Consider the following 25,585-nt stretch of genomic DNA (forward strand, 5'->3'; position numbering starts at 1 on the left):
AGCTGCTCGGTCTGTACAGGAAAGATCTTCGTCTTTTGTGTTGGGAGTAAGTTACTCTGCGAGTAAAAACGTTTGATTTACACATTAAATATGCATTATTTATATTTAAATTCTTCATAACTGTACGCATGCTAGAAGTCGTCATTCCACGATTGTCTTGATGGAAAAGGACATCATTTACAGTCAACGGGCACATCTTTGATGATCAGTGGTTGACTTTAGACCACAGGTTGGGAAGATGATAGTTGGAACAACACCCTCATAAAGCAAGCAATCTTTGAGGACTAAATTGCAACAAGAACAATTTTGGTGGTTCCTCGAAGTAATTTTCAGTGACTATGGCAATTGAAATCTGTTTGTACATCATTGTGTTGCTAATATAGTTTCTCATGTTACATCAGCAAATAATTTGGAAGGACTAGGATCATGTGGCAAGATGCCACTCAACTTCAAAGCTGAATGAGCTAAGGAAAATAGTCAATGTGAGTTGCTAGATAGGTAAGCTATGCTACATATTATACATAAAACATGGTGATGTGACAGAAGTAGCGTCTTCAAAGTGCTTTTTTTCTTCCCATCAGATATTCCTTTGAGTTATTTTCTGGTCTCAGTAGAATGATGTAACACTTTGGTAAAAATATGCAGGAGACCAATGAAAATGTGGAGGACAAGATGGCGAAGATCTCCATGGCCACCATGTACTTTCCCCGAGTGCTCAGATAGGCTGGAATAAAAGAGAGCCAAACACTGAGGAAGGCGAGCATGCTGAAGGTGATGAATTGGGCCTCGTTGAAGCTGTCTGGCAATTTTCTAGCCAAGAAGGCCACAATAAAACTGATGGTAGCCAAAATCCCAAGATATCCCAGCATGCACCAGAAAGCAATGGGAGATCCCTCATTACATTCAACTATTATTTTTCCAGGCTGGCTATGGAGGTTATACTCAGAGAAGGGGCGAGACAAACTCAACCAAGAGGCACAAAGTAGAACCTGGATTGAAGTGCAGATGCTGATGCTTATGTAGGACAATCTGGGGCCAACCCATCTTCTAAAGTCACTGTTAGGCTTTGTGGCATTGAAGGCAATGACCACCATCATAGTTTTGGCCAAAATGCATGAGACACAAAAAGCAAACGTGATGCCAAAGGCAGCTTGGCGGAAGAGGCATGTCTCTGGCGTGGGATAACCAATGAAAACCAATGAGCAGAGAAAACACAGAGCAAGAGAAATTAGCAGAAGGAAGCTGAGTGACTGGTTGTTGGCTTTGACGATCGGGGTCTTCCTGTAATATATGAAGAGTCCTAGAATTGCCACAGTGAACAATGAACACAAAATGCAGATTGCTGCCAAGACAGCTCCCAAGGCCTCCTTAAAAGAGAGGAACTCCATCATTTTAGGGGTGCAACTGTCCTTTTTTTCATTCGGCCAAGAATCCCAAGAGCATTCGTAACACGCGACTGAGTCTGGAAGATAGGATCAATCAGAACAATGTCAAAGTTATTAGGAGTTATTCTATGTACATAATAGCTACACATTTTAAATGACCACCGAGAGAAACACATCTATACATTTTTATTCGACTCCCTATTTGCACGCTTAATCATAAAAATATATACATTTCACAAAATGTCTACTAATTGCAAAATGTTTGCATCAAATAATTGGCATCTTAGACATATCTTGAAGAAAAAGGGAGAATTAAGAAAATATGAGAACAACCATTGCCAAGACACAAGAGTCAACCAAATTATGAGATCCTTCATCAGGATATCAAGACCAAACCAGCACTTATCACATACAGTGCTTCATTTACTTTTTTTAATCTGTCAAAAAGGAAAAAGAGTACCCTAAATAGGGGTCAGAATGTGACATCTTTCCATAGATTGGAGTCATATGTTCCAGTCATTTAACCTCGGATGCATTTCTGAACATGGTAATGTTGTTGATATGTTCTTTGAATGTCTCATCTAGTTTCTGCCTTCATTCCCCGTGGCCAGATTGGGACTTTCCCAGATCTATTGGCGACTTTACCTTTGTAATGAGTTCATCAGGTGTCCCCATAGAAATACTTCATTGAGAAATGAGTGTTATCCCATGGTATACAGTCTTTATAACGAACATTTTATAATGAATGAATTTATAACAAACATTTTATGACGAAAAACATAACGGAAATGTATGTGGAGGTGTGGTAAAGGATTAAATCATGTGGGAAAACGGTTGGGGGTGGTGTTTGGTGGGAGCCCCCATAAAAAAAGAAAAAGCAATGTGTTATGTGTTGTCGTTATATGATGTCTGTTATGTTTGCATTTGTTATGAAATGATTCGTTATAAAGACATGTAACCTTACGTCAAGTGGTATTTCTGGAAATCTGCATAATGATGAGGGCTCCAGTGGCCTGATGGCAATGAATGCTACTTTCTAGAAATGCTGCTTCTCAATTTTGTCATTTTTTTCCACCTTCCTTTGCGGATGGGAATGGATTGTGGGCAGTGGGCATACCCTCTGCACTACATATTTCTTACAGGCACAAATGTTTAATTCCACTCTTTTCTACATTACCTTGAAAAGGCACTGATAGTATAGGATTTGAGATGCCACATTCTCCACCACATGTAGTTGTTCTCATACCAACATAACCAACATGTTGCTGCAACAAAGTGAAGCACTTTCAGTGCCATTCAGGACAGGAAACACGTTCCCAAAAAATTGGAGGCATCTTAAAATGTGTCTCTACGCACTTTGCTTGGAGCCAAACATTTGTGAAATATTATGAAGAAGGTAAGTTTATAAAATTGTGATAATTGCTGCTGTTGTTCTAACATGCCCACAATCAGGAGGGTTTAAGAACAGGCAATGTTTCAAAACATTGCCAGTTTTCACCAATACTGTCATGCTCACAATTTACATCCAACATATATTTTGTTTTTGCATGTTTAAAGCGCTCACACAGCCCGGGGGCATCAAGGCGCTGTTACAGAATGTTTTTGGTGTCTTAGTTGCATATATATAACACGCTTAAATACCCAGAGGTTTGTAAGCGTGGACCCGGGGATCAAACTTGTGTTGCTGCGTGTTGTTTTGCTTCCAAGGCGAGCACGTTGCCACTGAGCTATCCTTCCCCATTGTAAGAATGGCAATCAAATTGACTGACTTCCACATTTCTAGTCCCAATGTATTATGATTTCCTCTCCCAAAAAGGTAAGTGAAACTATGATGACAGATCCTTCCAATAGACACTGAAAAATGACTAAAACTGCAGATCAAATATCAAAAGTTTCATTAAAAAATCTAAGTACCATAATTTGTGAAGATGTTTCATTGGATTGTACATATGTGTAAATGAAAGCAAGAAGGGGCTCCCAAAGTTGAGTATATGTTTAAATAAACACATCTATATTGAAATTGACCACCATAAATAGAAGAAAGGCTATTAATATTCAAGCGAAACTAGATTGCCACATTATTTTCATATCAGAATGGAGAAGTGGCTCTCACTCTGGCAGCGGCAATGGCGCAGGCAACATGCCCACATATGAAGCGTGGCACTATAGCAGAAAGTCTATACTGTCAGAGCACCTATCCTGCTCTGGATTCCATTTCAGTTTCATTGGAATTTACTAACAGATGTAGCTTTACCAATGACAGTAACTCATACTGAATTCATATGTTAAGATATTTATAGCCCATAATCAAAATTGTGATTTAGTTTTAACTTATATTTTTTTTTTATTCATTCTTGTAATACAATTTTTGGTCTGGAGCCATGGAAAGATTGCATGCCTTGAACATGGAGTAGATTACTATTTATTCATGCTACCTATTTACAGACACAAAGATGGTTTGGTTGAAGGTGCTCTCAGTGATGACATCAGTGCATAAGGCAATGTAAATCAAAAAATTATTCTCTACCTGCAAGCTCTAAAATAGTGGGATCAATGCAAATCTCTTTTGAGCAGGTTCTCCCAGATCCTTCTATTACCAATAGTCACAACCTTGTGTTCATTGCTCCTACCTTAACATTTGATGGTGAGCAGATCCTTGGAGTCAGGTGACTTTGGAAACAGACTTGCATTTCTCCTGCCATAACAAAGGAGGATTATAACCTGAATATCCTTGTGTCCTATTGGCCTACCCTGCGCTGGATGGCCATGTAATTAAAGTTCAATGCGGTCCCATATTGCACATTTTCCAGCAAGCCCAGATGTTTTCCTATGAGGAAACATGGACATACAATATCTTACCACACAAACGAGACCCAAGGTGCAGAGGCCTGCTGGGAAAACTCCAGAGTTCCCTGTAGGCCAGTCCACCCCGGGGCCTATCACAAAGACAGTTTAAATTGTGCAATTCTAGAAATTATGGCAATACAACGACCTTTGGATTACAGTGAGGCTGGCACCCTTCTACCTGCCCATGCCTCACGTTTCAAGGCAGCCAGCAGCAATTAATCTGCTCTAATGTTTGTGAGAAATTAAGCAATGACATCACTTAATAATAATAATTCTGGAATTTCTGTTAGAGTTCTTGCTCAGAGTAGATTTCCCTGGGATCTTGGACTGTTCACCTTTTATGAGAGATGTTCAGACTGAGATGCAAATGAATATTTTCCAGTGGTATGGCACACGCCACTTAATCATATATGGTGTGCTCAGTGGGTTCAAGCAAATACATGAAGGGCATGTAGCATCTCTTAATCCTCACTAAAGCATTACCCTACAGATGCAAGTGGATCTAGGTCACCTGGCCTAAACCCCGCCAACCTGGTGCCTTCCTGGTTGCTGCTCTTTTTACCCACTTAGCAAGCCCCGTCCACCTGGTGCCTTCCTCGTTGCCACTATTTTTCCCTACTTAAGGAGCCCTCCAGCCTCTTTTCCTTTGCAGATGGGGAGCAGGTGCAAGTGGATCTAGGTCACCTGGCTTAAGCCCCACCTGCTTGGTGCCTTCCTGGTTGCTGCTCTTTTTCTCCACTTCGCAAGCCCTACCCACCTGGTTCCTTCCTGGTTGCCAATCTTTTTCCCTACTGAAGGAGCCCTCCAGCCTCTTTTCCTTTGCAGATGGGGAGCAGGTGCAAGTGGATCTAGGTCACCTGGCTTAAGCCCCACCTGCCTGGTACCTTCCTGGTTGCTGCTCTTTTTCTCCACTTCGCAAGCCCTACCCACCTGGTTCCTTCCTGGTTGCCAATCTTTTTCCCTACTGAAGGAGCCCTCCAGCCTCTTTTCCTTTGCAGATGGGGAGCAGGAGCAAGTGGATTTAGGTCACCTGGCCTAAGCCCCACCCACCTGGTGCGTTCCTGGTTGCTGCTTTTTTTTCTAACTTAGCAAGCCCCGTCCACCTGGTGCTTTCCTGGTTGCCACCCTTTTTCCCTACTTGAGGAGCCCTCCAGCCTCTTTTCCTTTGCAGATAGGGATCAGGTGCAAGTGGATCTAGGTCACCTGGCCTAGGGCCCGCCCACCTGGTGCCTTCCTGGTTGCCGCTCTTTTTCCCCTACTTACAAGCCCCACCCACCTGGTGCCTTCCCGGTTGCTGCTCTTTTTCCATACGTAAGGAGCCCACCAGCCTCTTTTCCTTTGCACATGGAGAGCATGTGCAAATGGATCTAGGTCACCTGGCCTAAGCACCACCCACCTTCTTAGCCCTGACTCTTCCTTCCTAGTCTTAACTTTTAGATCAAGGGCATCTCTTGCCCAGGTGTCCGAAGCGAAGCGCAAAGAAAAGGGAAATTCCTGTTTGGACCTGATAAAGAAAAGCGCAATTCCTGTTCAAACGTGTTCAGACCAGGAGGACCCAGGGCCCGAACCCCTGCTCAGACAGCAGGTAAGCATGCACCAACATGTGTTTACTTCCTCTGTCCCCACAATCCATTCCCACCTTTCTGGTCCCACTGTGATGTTCCCTTGTGCCCCCTCCTTCTTGCACATAGGTGTTGCCTGTTTTGCTTGATTCCTCTACCCTGCTCCCCCCCATCCTGCCTACTTCTGCATGAGTCTGTCCTGATACATTCTTGTTTCACCATCACCGTCTTGTGGCCAATGCTGGATTTGACTTTTATGGACTTCATTGACTCACGATGTGTCACCCTTTCTCAACTCTCATGCTGGACTTCCTTTGCATCTTGTACTCATGGTGGCCCTGAATCATGCTGTTCCCATTTTCATCTTGTATCCTGGCTTGCAACATTATGTGTTACTACTGACTTCTGCAATTGTATTCACTCTCTCCTCTTACTTCTCCACTCTTCTTGACTGCTTACTCTCTGTTCTCTCCTCACCTCCCCTCTCCCTTTTCCTATCTCCTCCCCTCCTCCCCTTACTTTCTTCTATGCACTTGCAGAATTGTATGATAGCAACCTCGTCTGTCTCCCCCCTCTCTTCCCTTACTTGATCCCCCCAGCACTATCTGAAATGTCGTCAGGCCTAGTACGATAGTCACTTGTTTTGTTCCTTCCCTCCCTTTCTGCACCCCGTCCCCCTCACCTTTTGTTTTCCTACGGCTCTTCCAGAAATGTCATCAGGCCTAGTATGGTAGTCACCTGTCTGTTTCCATTTCCTTCTCACTCTCCCCCTCCCTTCCTTATCTATGTCTTAGCTGGCCGAGTACAATCGTTAATTTCACATCCTTACTGTTTATTGTATTTTCCCTTGTTCAGTCCCTTGCCTTGATGATTGGGCCTAAAGCCGGATTGTCTAGTACCTAGGAGCTGATTGTGTTCCAGATGGGCTTGGACTTGATTGTATGCTATTTTGTCAAGGAATTTGAGTAAAAAGGAGACTGTTGTTATAGGACGGTAGTTGGTGGGTACAGTAGGATATAATGTTGTTTTTTTAGTAATGGTGTGACCCAGGCTTCTTTAATGCTGGCTTTGACCAGATTGGCATTAAATGAAACATTTACAAAATTGGTGATGATGGGTGTGAGTGCATGGGCACATGATTTGACTACATGAGCTGGGATGTAATCTTTTGCAGTTCGATGCTTTAAGTTTAAAGATGGTGTCCAGGACTAGGTCTTGGGAGATTGGGGTGAAGGAGAACAATAAGCAGGTATTCATGATAGGGTTCACAATGTGGATGTGACTGGATGGTTTTGTAGCTAGAAGTTGTTTTTTGGTAGTAATTTTAAATTGTAGGAGGTACATTTTAGCGGCTGGTGCATCTTGGATCGTGGTGCACCATTATTTACAGGAATTAGTGGTATTGGTGTCAGGAATGGGGTTTTTAGAGGACGGAGAAGAGCTCTTTGCAATCGGAGGCTGCATTACTGATCCGTGTATTGTAGGCGTCAGCTTTGAGGCTGATGATGGCTGTTTCATAGTTTTTATTTGCCAACTGTAGGGCATTTTCTGACTCTATGGTGGGATGTTTTCTGTGTGCATGTTTAAGGGCACGTTTCTTTCTTCTGAGTACAACTAGTTCATCAGTTAACCAGAAGCATGACCGTTTGTTTTTGGTAGTTAGAGGGGCTACGGCATTGATGGTAGAGGTGAGACAGTTATGATAATTGTCTGCTTCGAGGCCGGGATTATTGCTGGCAATCGATAATGTGTCTAGTGTTTTGCTAAGCATGGGGTAGAGATATTCAGGTGTGAGCTTGCGAATGTTTCTGGCTTCGTAAGTGTTAGTTACATTGGGTTTGGTAGGAAGAGGCGCATCAGAGATGATAGTGAATTGGATGTTGTGGTGGTCTGTCCAGTCTAGTGGAGAGATGGCATCAATAGTTAGTGTGGTGTTGAGAGCGAGGATCCAGTCCAGGGTTCTACCTTTAATGTGGGTAGGCTCTTTAACTAATTGTGTAAAACTCATGTCCTTGAGTGCGGAATATAAGGTTTTTGCTTCTGAGTGTTTGAGCTATAGTTAAATCCTAAGTTTACATCAGCGAGGATGACACAGTTGGTGTTAGGTTTAATGAGTGGGTCTAGCATTAACGGGATAACTATATCCGGGTGGCTGTTGGAGTTGAGCGCTCTATAGATGACTATAAAGTTGATAGTAGTTTTTTCATTAAAGGCTAGTTTGGCTCGAAGAAGATTATAACCTGAGACGCTTTCAATGGAGCAGGACCTTAGTTGGAGTTTGGTTTTAGCTATGATGGCTACTCCTCCACCCTGCGCATGGGGTCTGTCGGTTCTAAGAATTGTGGAATTGCTAGTGTCAGCAGGGCATCGGAGGCTTGGTGAAGCCAGGATTCAGTGACTACTAGTAGGTCGAGTTGTTGTTCCATGATAAAGCCATGTATTTCGATGGCGTGAGCTCCTAGAGAGCGGATATTAATGATGGTGCCCTGAAGGTTAGCAGTGTGTTTTTTCTTAGGTGAGTCTATCACTATAGGAGGCACTGGGTGTATGACAACATGGTCAGCTTTGGAGGTGGTTTTGGTCTTGTGGTGACACCAGGACACTGTTGGCGGAGTAAGCTTGGAGGCGATAGGGTTTGGTGTGCCAGTATGGGCTCGGTATAGAGTTTGTGAACGTAGGCGAGAGCATCTGGTCCTGCCTAAGATGGGGCGAGAGAGGATGGCTCCATTGTTAGTGTGTTTTTGTGGGTACTCTGATTTGTGTGCATATGTGATGACATTCTAGCTGGTGGTGGGTGGGATAAAGTTGGTGGGTGGAAAAGGTGAGCGGGAAGGTAGGAATGGTGTGGGACAAGGGATAGGGTTGTGCCAGGGGCAGGCCATCTTTGAGAGAACATTTCTGTATCCTACATACTGGTTCCCAAGGCAGGGTACGCTGTCAGGGATGATGCAGAAGGGAAACATGAGAATGGTTAATAACCAGCTTGGCATGACTGGTGGAGACCATGGTAGAGGTGAGGTATGGGTAGGCCTGGGTGAGCTGGGTTGGGTGATGTTAACCTTACAATTCTTTTTAAATTTATTTATGTGTTTTGAACATTACATAACTTTCACGTTAATCATTTACAAAAACTTGAATTAATATCACATGTGCATTCAATATATTTCCTATCAATTATCAAAACATCTTCCTTAATGCATTGATAACTTGCCAAAGCATCCCCTTTAATTGGGACAAAATCTCCTTCCTGAATTCAATTCCACAAAACATCAATAAAAACCCATTTTAAGTTACTCAAACATTTACTAAAATACTAAAATACTTCATCCTCAGAGCAAACAATCATGGACCTTTTAAACTGATATGTTTCATTGTTTCCACCTCTATATTTGGGTAACGCAATCTGCAATGTTGGTTTGTCTAAGACCCTCTGGATCTTGAGCATATAATTTTTTACATATTTCAATCAGTATTTGGAGACGACCCAATTCATGAGAAGCTAAGATGGCTTCTATTGCTTTATGTACTATTTCTCTAAATGGATCAAGTAATTATGCATATAGTTGAAGTCTATGCCAAGATAGTATAGGGGATAGGGATATTCTGCCCAGTTCATTGCGAAGCACTGTTTTCAGGACGCATTGAGGCAAGGTTAAAACTGATCTCCACAGTGAGCCATCCAAATTATTTTTGAAAGTTTCCCTTATGAACTGATTCAGCTCCAGCCCATAAATCAGACATTAAATGCCTTTTTTTTCATAATAATTCGGCATGGGTGTTACAGAAAATGTGCAATATTGGTTCTTAATTTTCTTCAGTTTAACTATATATGATACCATTTTTTGAGCTTGGACTATGGGCCTCATTACAAGGATGGCACTCCCGTAATGAAGGGTGCCGGTACGGGTCCGACACCCTTCATTACGGGAGCGCCACCCTTCATTACGGTAAAACCAGACGTCTTTTCAGGGTCCCGCGAGGGGAAGAGGGAGGTAATAACGGGCCATTCGTAAGGTGCCCATTATTACCTCCCTCCCCATTCCTATTGGACCCTATGGGGGCTCAAATGGGAATGGGGAATGGTTCCTTCAAGGAAGAATAACCGGGTCCTCCAATTTTGCAATGACCCGGTTATTCCTCATTGAAGGAACCCGGTAATGGAGCCCAGTTTGGGGCAGCCATGGTGTTAATAGCACCATGGCTACTTCCAAACTCGTAATGAGGCCCTATGTCGTTTAACCCTCTAGTTATGTCTTCTCGTTATTACCAACACCCAATATTTTAATTCTTTTACTGACCTTAGAACTTAAATTCCAATATCCCATTTAGGGGTCTTTATTATCACAGGTCCAGAGAAATAAGACAAAAGCGTCTATTGGTGTTTATTTTAAGGTAATTTATGGTTTACTATGGGGAGGAAGGATAGCTCAGGAGCAACATGTTTGGCATGGAAGCAAGACAACACAGCGCAACACAAGTTTGAATCCCAATCCCGCAATTAGAAACCACTCGTTGGTATTATGCGCGTTATAAATAAACAATTTTATAAAAAAATGCAGTTTTGTATATTTCATCTGACAATTTAGGCTTTGATGTGAAACTCATAAATCATCAGAGCTAACCAGATCTCCCTTTTTATTCATTCCTACTTGTATATGTAAATAGGTATAGTAGATCATCAATAGTTTTAGCATCCATATTGGCATTGTGACATGAATATTTTTTTCAAAGTATTTCTTGATCTACAGAGTCATACACCCCTGATAGGCCTATGCTTACAAAATAGAGATTTTGGCCTTTTTAACACGTCTGATGTTTAGATAATCTTTTTGGATTTCTTTTAATAGCAATGTTGAGTAGACCTTACTACAAGCATCTATAAAGGCTATTGGCGGACAATTACTTGGATCTTCTTTCAAAACCTTTATAAATATTGCAACTATGATGGAATTGTGTCATGAATTAGTGAATGCTCACTAAAGCATTGCTCATATTGTTGGCTAACCCTAAATACAATGTCAACTTCAGTACATTGTAAGTGGTTCTCAGGTTTACAGAGATTTGGAAATTAAAACATTTGTAAAGATACTGCTTCATTGTGAGTCTGGTGGTAATTTGGTGGTAAATCCACCAAATTACTGGAAAAACCATTTTACTCTATCCACCACACAGTGCTATAGGTTTACCATGGGATTACAAGAGCGGAGGATAGGACAGGGCAACGCATTGGTCTTGGAAGCAAAACCACACAGAGCACAAGAGGTACGAATCGCAAATCCACGCCTAGAAACCAAACTCGGGTATGGTATTAGGCAGTGGAAGAAAAGTGTTTATCTGTAGGACTCCTTCGTACTTTGGAGGAATTATTGCACGTGATAATTGTGCTACAGTAATTCCACTGATTTTTGGCATTAAATTAGAGAATTGACCTCCAGCAGGTACCTTAAGGTAAATCCTCCACTTCAATGTCAAACTCGGAACTTGGTGGTGCGCTAAGTTTGGCAGTAATTCTGTTAATGCCAAAAAGTGTACGTAATGGAATTACCACCACTTTATTGACCACACTACCAAACTTGTAACTTCATGTTTACTGGCATGGTTTGGTACAGGCTGTTTTCTAACCTTTTTTGAAAATTCGTTCTGCCACTCCTCTTTGTAGTGCCTCGGGGATCTAACCCCCTTTTTATATTTCAATCTTTACATCCGGCCTTTGGCATGGCTTATTCACACATTCTGACACAGCTTCTACTTCTATGCTGGTGAGAACCAATTTCTGCACTGGATGTATTGGTGTGCTACTTGGCAATATTAGTGTCAACTGGGTTCAGGATTGGATTGAGGCCGTTGTCTGAGGTGTATCATGCATTGTTTTAACATAATCTAATCAAAATGAAGGCAATGGAGATTGGCCTTCTGGACCCCCACCTCTGACTTCAAGTCTCCCCTACACAAGGCCATTAACTCCCCTATCAGCACATTTGTTCAATGCCAATTCATCATTTATGCCAAATGACTAAAACAATGGCAAATGGCCGTTCTGATCCATGAAACTATCACACACATGCCTTCCTTTGCCCTCTGTTAATATTGGAGTCACAGCCAATATAGGTCTGTTGTCATCATGCCTCAACTTTGAAAATGCCTTATAACTCAGCCTTCCAGACGACTTATAACAACACATTCAAATTCATCAAAAGCACAGCTGACTGTTCCACTGTAGCACTTCCAATTTGGCACGATTTCAGCTTCCTATTGAAATAGTGGATGTATTTCACGACCCACCATATGACTCATAGACTGTTAAAGGAATAGGGAACTCCCTTTCTACCATGTGCAAATGTCCATTATGATCCCAGCTCCCTTTGTTTTATTGTTGTTATGTTTCTCTGTGCACATAAATATGGGCAGACCCTCTATGTTCTGGAACCGCAGTCGTGAAATAGTAAGCTATTTGGGGAACATTTCGGTTTAATGGATTTACACAATATTCCAGCATGGACCCAAATTCTCTATGGAGTATCTGGTTTTCTTGAATAATACACCAAATAAGGAATGTGAACATAGTACTTTACATGATTTCTGTGTGTTGATGTTATTTCATATGTGCCATGAGTTGGAATGTAACCAAAGATTATACAGCACCATTTTCAAAACAAATGTATTCTTTGTGGGAATTTACTAGAGTATAAAACACATCAGGCCTCATTACAGGTCTGGCAGTAACCCGCTGTTGCTACCGGCTGGTTGCCGCAAGACTCGTAACACTGTTTATACTGCCTGAGATCTCGTTGCCACCGGGACATTACAAGTCCCGGTGGTCTGGGATATCAGGCGGCCGAAAGTGAAAGTGTAAGACCTCATTCCCATCAAATCCTACAGGACTCCATGGGTTTGGGGACAAAGAAAACTCTGCAGATGAGTGCCGTTACACCTAGCAGGTCAGACCGGTTATAGTATGGATTCCTAAACAAATAGGATGAACATATTCTCCTCTAGCACACATATATGAAATGTTTCCATAATTCTGGGACTTGAAGTCCAAATGGACTTTTTTCACTGTTCGTTCCTCGTGTGTAAACTGATTGTTAATAAGACATTTACGATAATATGGATTTGAAACGTTGGAAATATGTAGTTTACACAGGTATTCATATAGTCCTCCCAATTAGTCAGCCTTGAAGTTGTACAGTGATACCTCTGCGTACTGTGATAGCAAATGTATGTACACTCAGTTATCATGGTTTATAAGACGGAACATCCAATACAATGGTAGCAGCTAAGTCTTTGAACTGCAAGCAATGTCCTAAATTAGTGGTGTATGTGATCTTAGACATGAATAATACCAGTCTGCAGTGCCTACCAGTTTGGTTAGAGATTTCCCCTTGAGGACATTGGACACACAGGAAGCAGCACACAGGCTTGCCTTCTATTGCAATCTTCCTGAATCCAGGAGAGCAGCTTGGACTGCATACAGAGGCTGGTATCTAGCATTTAAAAACAAACACAATGAGTCATACGGATTGCAAAAGAATTACTATAAAATGTAAGTTGTTAGAAATGTATTATTGCATGTTAACATGTCCAAAGTGAGCCTCCCTCATGGTGTTTAACTAAGTTGAGAATATTTCTTATAAATTTCAAATGTCAGGGTTCCACCTACTTTTTTAAGTGGAAGTGGTAAGTTCCTTGAGTAGAGTGCAAGAAGTTTCTAACAGGGTTCTCTAGTTTTACTAATTGAGAAGGCCCTATGCTGGATGATCTCACACTTATTTCACTACAATAATAATGGTTGGAAGGTATGTGTACATAAGTAGTGCATTTCTAATCTATGTAAACATGTTATCAAATTGACAGTAGTGAGAGTGAATCTGAAACTACAGATAGACCTTCTACCAAGGGTGAACACAGCAATTATTAAATCATTTGTATGCATTATAATATCATTTTCTATATCTATAGTTGCGTATTTAAAAGTATTTTCAAACTTTCACATAAACATGTAGCCTTGCTAAAACATAAATGCTTCAAATGCACAATGATAAAAAAAAACAGTTCCTTACTTTTCTTGCCAAAACAGATTTAAAATGACAAGCATTCCGGGTCCGGGTTCCCGAAATAGGGACTTACCGGGTCATTCCAATCTTGGAGGATCCGGTAAGTCCCCATTCCGGGAACCATTCCCCATTCCCATTCGAGCCCCCATAGGGCTCAATGGGAATCGGGATGGAGCTAATAACGGTACCGCAATTTGCTGTACCGTCATTAGCTCTGACGTCCCTTAACGGGTCCCTTCCATAACGCCTGGTAAAACCAGGCGTTAAGGAAGGGACCCGCTAAGGGACCTCGGAATAGGGTGGTAAGGGATTACCGGCACCGGTGTCCTTACCGGTGCCGGTAATCCCTTACCACCTACCTCGTAATGAGGCCCAATATATGTAATATGTCCTGAAATTCTGTCTTCCTTTAAAGCATCATGGGATTTATGTACATTCTTCACACACCATCCTAAACTGTCCCCCTGTAATGTAATGTAATGATGTATTGATTTCTCAAGATCTATGTTGCCCACCCTCTATTATTTGGAAGCTTAAAAAATAATGGACCAGCAGTCCTTTCTTAACCATAGATGTGCTAATGACCTCTTAATGATATTGCCACTGCGATGTATTCAAAAGCAAAATGATTGAACACAATAAATGGCATGATATAATAATCACATTTAATCCAGTGAAAAAAGGATTATTTCAATATAACACGTGTACATTGATTTTGTGGGTTTTCTTTGGGTAATTTTCGGAGTCCCCTAAACCTTTTGCTAGCTTTTGGGAATCAAAATGACTTTTTACGGGAGTTTCCCTGAAGACTTCAGCTGAATGCAGCAGTACTGCACCTGAGACCTCGTATGGCAGGCTACCTGAGCAGGAGTGGACCCAGCGCACCCCAATGTATCCCTGGTAGAGTCATTCAACCAGAGCTTTATTTTGGGGAGCAGGATAGTCACGGCTATGTAGTTAACCTTTGGCTAAACCACGAAGTAGCCATTTTATCGCACCGAAGGTAAGTGAAAATTCATCTATTTTAAAAACCCACACAACAGCCATTTTCTTTGTGGACCTTATTTGCATTTTTTCACTTGAAGGATTGATTTATTGCCCATTCTGCTATGGTGTGGTGCTTGCAGAGATCACACAAGCTCCTTTGTAATAATGGAATGTGGTTTAGATCGGATTAGGATACCTCAGTAACCACAATCCGCTTCTGTGTATGCATGCCCATAAAAACTGAGTTTAGTTGAATAACCCTAATTGCATGTATGCTGATTGGTTGGCCCATGCTGGAGATGTGCACTACAGAATTGTCTGGCAATGCCGGAGATATGAGAGCTCCCTGGAGGGATTTGGAGACGGCTGTGCTGCTGATTCCTTACCCTCCTTATGGTGCAATTAAGCGGCTCAGTAGACTCAAATCCTTCTTCTGTCTCTTCTGTCTCTACCATCTATCATTAATTACTAGAACCTCTAAACCTGCTGGCGTTTCTTTGAAGCGTCCTGAACCTGAGGTGGCTGTTCCTCCATCCTGACCGAAACTGGGTGGCATTGTTTCTGCTACTCAAACCGAAATGCTGCTATGTTGAAAACCCTGGCTCTAACATCTGCATCTATTCCTCCTCTTCGGACAGTCTTCCATCCTGTTATATGTCCCTTTGTCTGCACTGGACCTGAGTGTGATCTGAATCCTAAACTTACATTAAACTTTCACACCACCTTTGCTGCTGTACGATTCTACTTTCTGGGTCAACTAAATGGGGTCGATTAATGTCGTTGAGATTAATTGGCTCACTGATTAATTTCCAGGAGCTCTGTTTGCAGATCCTACAACATTTATAGACACTGCAATCAAAACTAAATTACAATGCAAAAACTTACCTCGGGACACAGGCCTCCTGGGTTTCCTTGACAGCATCCATCAACCTGGGTCAGATGCCAGAGGTCTTCCTAAATTACATGCATAACTACTATCATCCTCTTGCCTTGGGCTTTGCATGCAGCTCTGCTACAAGCATATTCTGACTGCAATCATTACTGCAAAGGGTTCCATCTGTGAAAACCTTCTTCTCCAGGTGTTGCATGATCAAACCTGGGCTTGGATGTCCTGTGGTGGTGTCCATTAGCCTCTCCAGACTGAGCTCAGACACCTCCATGACTCCTATGAAATGCTAATAATATTTACCCACATTTTTTTTGCGAACACACAATGACCCGATGGATAGTCTAGAGCCAGTATTTAATATATTTACTAACCGTAGAGGGTGGTCTAAAGCATTTAAAAAAAACAAAGACTCATAGATCATTATCAAAAGTAACTATGTTTGACTCAAGGACATTCGTGCAAGCGTTATCTACACCTCCTTGTGAGCAAGAACAACTAAAAGTTAAAGGCACCAATTGTAAACAAAGCCGATACAAAAAGAAGCAGATGTCAGTAAAGATTCTTGGAAAGGCTAGGACTACCAATTCAATGACGATTCAGAACCATTCGGAGTTAAGGGCGCCATGGGTAGCTCCAACCTCGTAATGAGGCCCAATGGCTTTGTCTCAAAAACATGTTTTGCGACTGTGAAAGACTTCCAGGTGACAACACAGGTAAATAGTTAACATGATTCTTTACTTGTCACCTTTGAACTGCCTGTAATCTTCCCTCAGGTTAATTATTTTCATCATAAATTGGAGATTATGGGGGCCGGAGGGGTAGGTTAAAATGGTCAGAATCAACATTGGAGAGATTGAATGCCTGTATAAAGATGGGGCTCTAGTGCTAATACATATAACACTAGAAATTGTGATGATTTTGTGAGTATGCTTAGTTTATTTGCACAAAACACTCAACCTGGTACTCGACCACCATTTAAACAGAAACATGTGTTTGATACAGGAGTGAAGAATAAGAAAAAGCAACTTAGGAGAGATATACGAGCATTGGCTGACCTGAATGTCTCCTGTAGAGTGTAATTGAGTAAAGAAACTCAAAATAAGATATAAGAATTAGCTGAGAGGTTATAAAGCCAGGATCATCCATGCGAATGGGGAAGCAATGTTGTGAGCCATAGTCTCTAGGAATAGTGCTCAAGTTTGGTCCTTTTAAAAACTGTGAATAGCGATCTACAGTTATCTTTGATGAAAAATCTGATTCAAGAACACAATTGGGTACCATTTGCACAAATGTATATGCCTCCTCAGGTTTGACAGATCACCTGGTCAGGGGAGATTGGTATACACAGGGTCCCAAGGTTTTTGATCAGGATAACACTGTAATCCAAGTAAAAAATGTGAGTACATCCAGAGCTCCGGGGCCAGACAGCCTTACACATTTTATGTTAAATTCTCATCTTGAAGCATAGGCTAAGATTATTGTTGGCTGTTGGCCAACTATTGGTTGACTGGAGAGGAGTTGCTGATAAAAACCCAGTCTGACCGTGAATCGGTCGCTGAGTGGTTGCTGAGTGGTGCAGACCTGCTGACACTCCATACTAGACTGTTCTGAGCAGAGTCTTTCTGCTCTGTCTATCCTGTTGGCTGACTGGGGAGAAGCTGCTGATAAAAACCCAGTCTGACCGCGGAGCGGCTGCGGAATGGTTGCTGAGTGGTGCAGTCCTGCAGTCAAGACAGGCAGGACGGCGGCGGCGGTGGTGGAGGAGCCTGAGGAACGCTGCTTGTGAAGCACCCGACCCCGTCGATACGGAGCTCCTTCACAAGATAAGGAGAATAAGGACCCGGCTGGACCTGAAGAACCAATTGAGCCAAGAGGTAAAAGGAAGATGGGCGTAGGTCTTGCACTTTCTTCCACAACATCAAGATCTAAATTACCGCAAGTCTTTGTATTAAAACCCCCAAACAACATCTCTCATGACTTTGTGAACTCTCCTAACAAACCAGATGTCAGTGTCCCCCCCGCCCGATTCTCTCTAGTACCAGGAACACTTCACTCCAGGCCCCTGCCCTACATTTGATTATGGGGAAGCTCTCGGGACCCCAGTGCTGAGGAGGTTGAAGGAGTCGATGGAGGGTAAGGTGCTTATGGATTTTCCTGCTGTAGATGTAGTGACCGAATTACAAACTGTAGATACAAACAACAAACATAACAATTGGCCAGCAGAACGTGCAGACCAACCTATGGCGAGCGAAAACATTTATCAGCCAGCTTCGCTCACCTTGTCAATGGCGGAGCTTCCTGGGGTGGCGCTGCATCGGGGACCGCCTCATGGATGTTGGGCCGATGGGGTTTTGGAGGCATTGGGGGAATCAGCAGCGGTAGACAAGCCTCCGAGTGTTGTGCCGCCTGCCATAGCGACGCGCCCCCTTTTAGGAAAGGTGTCGGTCGATGTCCATGCGCCTCAGGACAGCGTGGGCTTGGCAGTGCTGGCGGCGGTGAAAGGAGGAGAACCCGGGCCATCCCTGCAGGTGAGCCTGGGCGACGTGGAGGCGCACCCGAGAGCTGACACCGCTGCTGGTGCCGCCGACTCGAGTGGTGCACTCAGGAGCTGCCGCTGCCATGGGCTTGAGCAGCAAGGTCCCGGAGGAGGAGGGGGAGTCTGGGCCAGCTCTGTTGGCTGCGAGCATGGAGGCCCCCGTATAGGGGGAAAAGCGGAGCACGGCATGTGAGGCTGCGGCTAAGAAGGGAACAGAGCCTGCAGTGCTCCTTCCAGAAAGCGAGGACACTGACCCCTGCTGGCGGCCCGACAGCATTGAAGAGGCTAGACCAGTGAAAAGAAAATAACGTGTAACAACAGCAACAAAGCAAAAAAACAGAATGCTGGGAAACATTCAACGAAACCATACTATAGAGGGTCAAGTCAAAGAACAAATTAACTAAAACTAACTCCCATAACTTTGTTGCAAACTTCTTTAAGAAAAAGGGAGAAAGTATATCCTTACCGCAGAAAGAAATCTTGGATGGGGAGCTTTTGGAAGGTTGGGTGGCGGTAGAAGAATCTATCCTCATAGAACAAACACCTAACAGCCCTCAGGAGGTGGGGAGAGCAAAACCGATGACTGCAGATATACCCGTACCACTTGAAACGCCAGTATAATGGCATTTTGGGAAACCTCCTCCCGCCTCGCCAATTCCCCCTTCACCTTTACAGACGGCAGGCTTGGTGACAACGGAGCCCAACTTGAATATCGAAAAATCAAAAAGGACCACCCTGCCCGAGGGTGAGAGGGGGGAATCTAATAGTGGACTTCTTTGTGGACACCCGCAAGGAGACGATTCAGTTCATATTCATTATGATCACCGGACGCCTTAAGAAGCCCCCCTAGGTGTAAGGATGCCATAGATACAACCAAAAATATCATGACAAACATGCCACCACGTGGAAGCCATGGTAAACCAATACTTGTACCAGAGGCGTGTACCCCTCCAAGTAGGTCTAGGGAGGGAAGAGGCTCACTAAAGGGGGGCAGAAGGGAAACACCACAAAAGAACATTGATCTGGGATATGGGAGTAATGTCCACAGTGACGATAGCACTTGCTCCCTTTAGTAAATTGTATGAAGCCCTGAACGACTCAGTGAGAGACCAAGCAGCAATCATGGCCCTAATGCATACCAAGTTACTATATTTAGAAAAGTACATAATGATTAAAGAAGCGAGACTAGAGAACACTGGAGAGCAAGGTACATCGTGTGCAATGGACTTGGAGAGAAAAGCACAAGGAACCCAGACCAGTGATAATTGCCGGAACAAAACCAGCGAGCTAATAGCCTGTGGGAAAAATGTGAGCACGCAGGATAATGGATGCATCAACATGGACTGCTCCAGAATAACCCAGATCACAATTGAAAACGTGCCGGGGAACAAACCACAAGTTAAACCTTCAAACATAAAACAGAAAGAACTTATGAACTTCTTTACCAATAAACCTAAACCCTCGGACAAGTCAAAATCAAAAGCAGGACTGAGCACTGACAAAGCAGAAGCTAAGAGTGTGGTCTTAAAAATACTGACCCCAACAAAGCTGGCAAGACGCACTGCAGTAGCTAAGCGAAGAACTGGGGACAGCAACACCACCAAGGATACACCAGTAGACCAGTTCAGAACCTTGGAAGACAAACATAGGGCACAGGAGCCCCGCTCACCCAAGGTCTCAAAGACAAGAAGAGAGAGCAATTCTCTCCAGGACAAACGCAGATTTGGGCTAAGCACAGGACGCTCTAGGCCTTCGCAGAGAGAGACTAATGTCAAGAGGAAGTTAGAGAATCTTCCAAGTCACAGTAAACAAAGTAAAGCGAGAGAACGGAGTAGGGGTCGAGTAACTCATGACCCGAGTAAGGAACGGACAAGGAGTTCAACGAACGAACGCATTAAGACCAACTGTTGCGTCTTCAAAATGGAGAGAATAAAAGAAAAGTCAGATGGTTTTAGACTAAGCAGGAATGCAATGCTGCGTATCTTCAAATCCCAAACCTACAACAACTGACCTCACAAGACCTAAAAATCTTTGAACCTTGCGAGAAAGGCCGGAAAGACCTGGCCTATCTACACATAACATCTGCATTAGTAAGCTTCATCCTAGAGACAGAGAAATCCAACCTTCGATACTTGGGATACAATCTGAAAGAAATACAGGACAGTACTAAACAGAGGAGCCACGAGGCTCAAAGAAGTTCAAAGAGGGGATCATCTGCCACGAATGAGAAATCAGCGTATGGACAAAAAAAGTATGAAAAAGACGAGGACAACCATTGGCAGAGTCGAATGCCACAAGACGAACAGCCCAATCATCGACTGCATGGCACATACAAGTCGAAAGAAGGCAAGTCGAGGGGGGCGGTGCCCCACCAAGAAAATAAGAAATCCCCAGACGGTAACCGATTAAGCAAACCAGAAAGATGGCCAAAAGGCCCTGGAGAAAAAATAAGAATCACAATAGCCCGAAGTCCAAGGAGATCCTTCAGAGACGAGAGAGGTATCAAAGAAAGGAGCGCGGCCCCACAGCAAAATTGGACATGGGTATCAAAAACGCGACAATATACAAATAAAATCTAGCAATTAGTGGATAGAAAGCCCTCGATGGGCCAACTGTTGAAGTCGCGCTCCCTGATAATGGGCTCATGGAACACACAAGGGTTTTCCCACTTGACAGCAAGATCTGATGTTAACCTGGGATCATTTGATATCCTGTGTTTACAGGAAACATGGTTGAAGGCGAAGCCACACCTTGATGGATACATCTTGACCTTTACCCCGGGAGAGAAGGGAAGTGCAGGTAGACCAAGGGCCGGTCTTCTGACGGAAGTAAGATTGGGAAGCGGCTTAGAGCGCCTGGCAGAATTATATCTCGCCCCCTTTATACAGGCCACCAGATTAGGGTGGCAACTCGACAGTGGAGAAATGGGGGAAAAAAAAACCTCAACAAAAAATCCTGGTTATCAACACATACTGGAATCCAGCAGAGATTGCCACTGATCAATACTTGGAGTGCATCGACAACTTACTGGAAGATGAGAGCGAAACCCAACAACCCCACCACATTATAATTGTTATTATTTTTAAACCAGTATTAGATACTAAACATATAGCTGAAACCTGGAAAAAAATCAGTGATGATACCAATACTTAGCAAGGGCAACAGAGAGGCCCCTCAGAATTACCGGCTGATAGCTTTTCAGGATGTGCCGGGAAACATTTTTGCTCTTCTTTTATTGAGAGAATTGTTGATATGGGATAAAGAGACAGCTTATTTTGTTATTCGTCAGTCAGGGTTTGGTCCAGGTATGGGGACAACGATATACTCGCTAGCATTAACTTTAATTAAAAAAAGGGTAATCCAGTCAGGCCAGCCAGTATGAATGGCTTTTATTGATTTTTAGCTGGTGTGTGACTTGGTACCAAGAGACATACCATTTGAAAAAATGGAGGCTGCGGAATCTCCGGCATACATCTCAGTGTTATATTAGCCTGAGAGGGTCTTTTAACAATACCAATTTACACAAACTGAGGTTTGAAACAGGGGTGCATTTTGGCCTCAGAACTTTTTTAATTGTTTATCGCGGATAGATGGGACCACTTGAATAAGGTTAATTTATTATCCTCCGAAACTAGAGAAGACCATTGGCTTCTATATGTGGATGATCTCGTCTTATTAGACAAGATGCCCGTACGTCTGCAGTGGAAATTAGCTGCTTTGTAACAGTAAGCAACTAAGAATCATCTAACTATTAATATGGATAAGTCAAATGTCCTGATTCTAGCTCACAAGTTTTTTTTAAGCGAAATGTGGTAAATTGTCTTTTTATATAAGTAACCACTACACTAATTCTACTCAAAGAATACATATATCTGGGAATGAACAGGAATACTACCTTCTAAGAAGCCCCTTATGGAGCAGATATGACTTGTAAAATGAAGATAGCGGCTGCTCAGACTTTAATTATACATAGGAAATACAGGAAATGTTCTTGTTTTCTACTATCATATTTTAAAAGCAAAAGGTGGTCACCACATTGATCTACGGGGCCAAGACAAAGATGGTTGAATGTAGGCTGGACTGGAACAGATTGGAAGGTTTGTATTGGAAGAAGGTTTTGACTCTCCTGCCAAGCCTACCGATCCATGTCATTTGTTTCGAGTTAGGATTATTATCATAAAAAATCATATGCAACTGGTGTGCCTTGACAATGCTTAGCAAAATGTATTTTAATTCGGCACACAGCAACACTCTATAATCCTATCCAGTGGACATTTATTGGAAGAGCAGATGGACCAGTCACTGCATTCATGCAAGACGGAGTGTTTTGGATATTATGACAGCAGCAGATATTACCATGCAAAAAAGAAACTATGGTTTTATGATTGGAGGCTAACCTGGGAGGAATGTAACGAGTACAACATGTTTAAAATTTGGCATTTTGATATTAAGCCAATTAATTTCCTTTATATTTAAGAACATTTCCCTATCCTAAAAACCGAGCATGATTTTTAAGGTTTCGTTTTAGTTACTGTCATACCAGGGAGATCTTAGGCACACGCCTGAACTGTATTCAGGATTAAAGATTGTGTTGATTTTGCCAGAACCAAAATTAAATAGAGACACTGAGGCATAGGCGGTCATTACGACCTTGGAGGTAACCATGCTGCAATTAGCAGCATGGTTACCCCCTTACCGGGTATCGGGCCCGGGTTCCTTGAATGAGGAATTACCAGGCCATTTCAACCTTGGAGGACCCGGTAATTCCTCATTCGAGGAACCCGCACCCGGTACATCCACATTCCCATTCGAGCCCTCATAGGTTCCCTGGTATGCTAGTGGGATTTTTTTACCAGGCGCCCTTTGCGGGTCCCGCAAGCAGACTTGTAATGTGGCAGTAAGGGGTTGACGGCTCCGGCACCATTACCGGCGCTGTTAACTCCTTACCGCCAAGGTCATAATGACCCCCATAGTGTGGTATCTTGTCCAAAGCTTTTAGATCAGTTGAAATCATTTTTTTAAACTATTTTAAGGATTTTATATTCTTATCAGAGGATGAATTATGGGGGAGACTTTTTTACGGACAACACATTTCTTTGATTTTAGCAGTTGAACAGTGTTTGATATCTATAAAGATTGTATTAACTGACCTGGAATAATTAGAAATAGTGTTGCATTCTGAGATATTCCTTGTAATTGTTGATGTAAGATTGATGAATTCTTTAATATTGTGTTTAAATTCTTTTCTTTCTAATTCTTATCTGTAAATGGTTTAAAATGTAATTTGGTAATGTTTTTATATGTTTTGAAAGGTTTGTTTAGCAATAGCAATTAAATAAATGAATTACTGCAAGGGACTATGGCTCTATCTGCGAAACCCTCCTTCTCCAGGTCTTTCATCATCATTTCCTTGTGTGAAATGTCTTTTCCATGATTTTATTTTCAGCACATTTTATTAGGCAGATGTTAATGTGTATGTGTGTGGGGGGGGGCTAAGCGGTGTTGCAGGAGAGGGTGGTCGTATGGAATGGAGAGTGCATTGGAGGGAACCCCATTGAAAAAGAAATCAGTCCATATCAAAATGAGGAAAAGTGCATTAAGAAAGTACAAATGAGGAAATAGAAGGGGAGGAATAAACATACAACCACTTCTCTGACCTGCAGATATTCCTTATTGCCTCCATTTATAAGAAAGAGGACAATACTGGGTGGACTTACCTGTAACCTGTGATTATGCATGATTGACTGAACCACGGGATCACCCCACTGCTATAGTAAGAATGAAGTCAGACTGCGACTGCTCAGTCACACTCTCTTTGCGAGAGTCAGTACTATGTTGGTAGAAATCGTGCACATTCACTATAGTTTGATCTTTCCAAATACTCATGGTATGCCTTGTGAAAGCTTTTACTAATGATGTGTGTAATTGTTTCTTTACATAAAACTGCTGTCCAATAGCCAGAAGAATAAGAAGCTGAGCTCTTTGGTGGTGCTCCATCACACATAGCTGTAGGCAAGGATTGGGAAAACATCAGAGATTCTACACTATGGCATTCAACTTGTGCCATAGTGTGCCGAATTATATGTCATGGTCGGTGAACCTCTCTGAACGATGGAGAGAGATCTCCATCAGTTCCTGCATCCGGCCCAGATGACTTAACTGCTGGAGCCTACATCTCCCATAACATTGAAAGTAGAATTCACACAGAAAAATAGTGGCTATATTGAATCTCTGTTTGCACCAAGCCATGCCAGCATCTTTCAGAGGTGAAACATTCTCTTGATTTGTTCTCTTTATTGCAATGTCCCATACATTCTGTTTTAAGAAGCGCATCTGTCGCTCTCATCACTGCATGCACCCTCCAGCCATTAACACAAACATGCTCCTGAAAGTGTAATTACGTACCTGTGACTGCCCTGCAGACCACTGGATGGCTGTGGTGTTGATGAGGAAGACTTGTCCTTGGTAAGCCCTTGAGTCATAGCTACCCACCCTCACATACTTGACATTGCCAGCTGGGTCGAGTTGCCAGTTCACTATGTCATACTGTGCCGGGATGTCACCATTCTGATCAAAAAATATCTTTTCACCAACTTTATTGTGAAAATTGACCTTTTTGACATATCGGAGTAACTATGGGAGGAAAGAATAAAGAGAGAGGTAAGTATGCCGGTTATATCACTGCTCATTTGTTTAATAAGATTCTACAACAAATTTGAGAATCAACTGTCTTCGATGGGGTAGGCAGGCATCTCTTTAAATATAAAGTGGGAAAGTTATATCAAAGTCTATTGTGTCACTGTGTCTAATATGGTGTCTGTCATTTATTCTTAATCAGTCACAAGGGTGTAGGCCTCACTCTGTAACTATAAATGTTATGCATAATCTAGAACTTTAGGTTCTATTTCACAAATGTGGTTTATTCACAGGAGTAATTGGGCCTCATTACGAGATTTGCGGTAATAGAAAAACGATGGTGGTAAGGGAATACGGGCACCGCATACCGCTCTGGCCCATTAAGAGTAGGCATGCCGCTAACAGGAGGACATCACAATTTATGCAGACGTGCACCTACCGGCATCCCGAAGGCGGAAATTAGGGATACCACGTTGCCGGCAATACACCGTGTTACCAACAGCCACAGGTGCACACAATCAGCACAGGTGGAGGCAATGGAGTCTGGCCCAGCACAAAAGGAGCACACCCACACACCACACCCCTTCCCACACCAAAATGATCCCACTTGCAGTTGCGATACTGGGGCTGGAGGACATGCTTGCATTGCTACACCATGAGCAACAACTACAACAGGCACTAATGAGGAG

General features: G+C 42.8%; 1 protein-coding gene across 1 annotated transcript in view; it reads right to left on the minus strand.

Moving 5' to 3' along the window:
• Positions 1-366: 366 nt before the first annotated feature.
• LOC138469891 (extracellular calcium-sensing receptor-like) overlaps positions 367-25,585 on the minus strand; it is a 134,952-nt gene continuing 109,733 nt past the window's right edge. The window contains exons 5-7 of the mRNA XM_069609032.1: positions 24,666-24,893; positions 13,155-13,278; positions 367-1,462 (exon numbers count right to left, since the gene is read on the minus strand). Of these exons, the coding sequence (XP_069465133.1) occupies positions 555-1,462; positions 13,155-13,278; positions 24,666-24,893 (1,260 nt within the window). The 3' untranslated portion in view covers positions 367-554. The remainder of the gene's footprint in view (positions 1,463-13,154; positions 13,279-24,665; positions 24,894-25,585) is intronic.

This window comes from Ambystoma mexicanum, chromosome 1p (genome assembly GCF_040938575.1).
Source record: "Ambystoma mexicanum isolate Mex_15411 chromosome 1p, UKY_AmexF1_1, whole genome shotgun sequence".
Lineage (NCBI taxonomy): Eukaryota > Metazoa > Chordata > Amphibia > Caudata > Ambystomatidae > Ambystoma > Ambystoma mexicanum.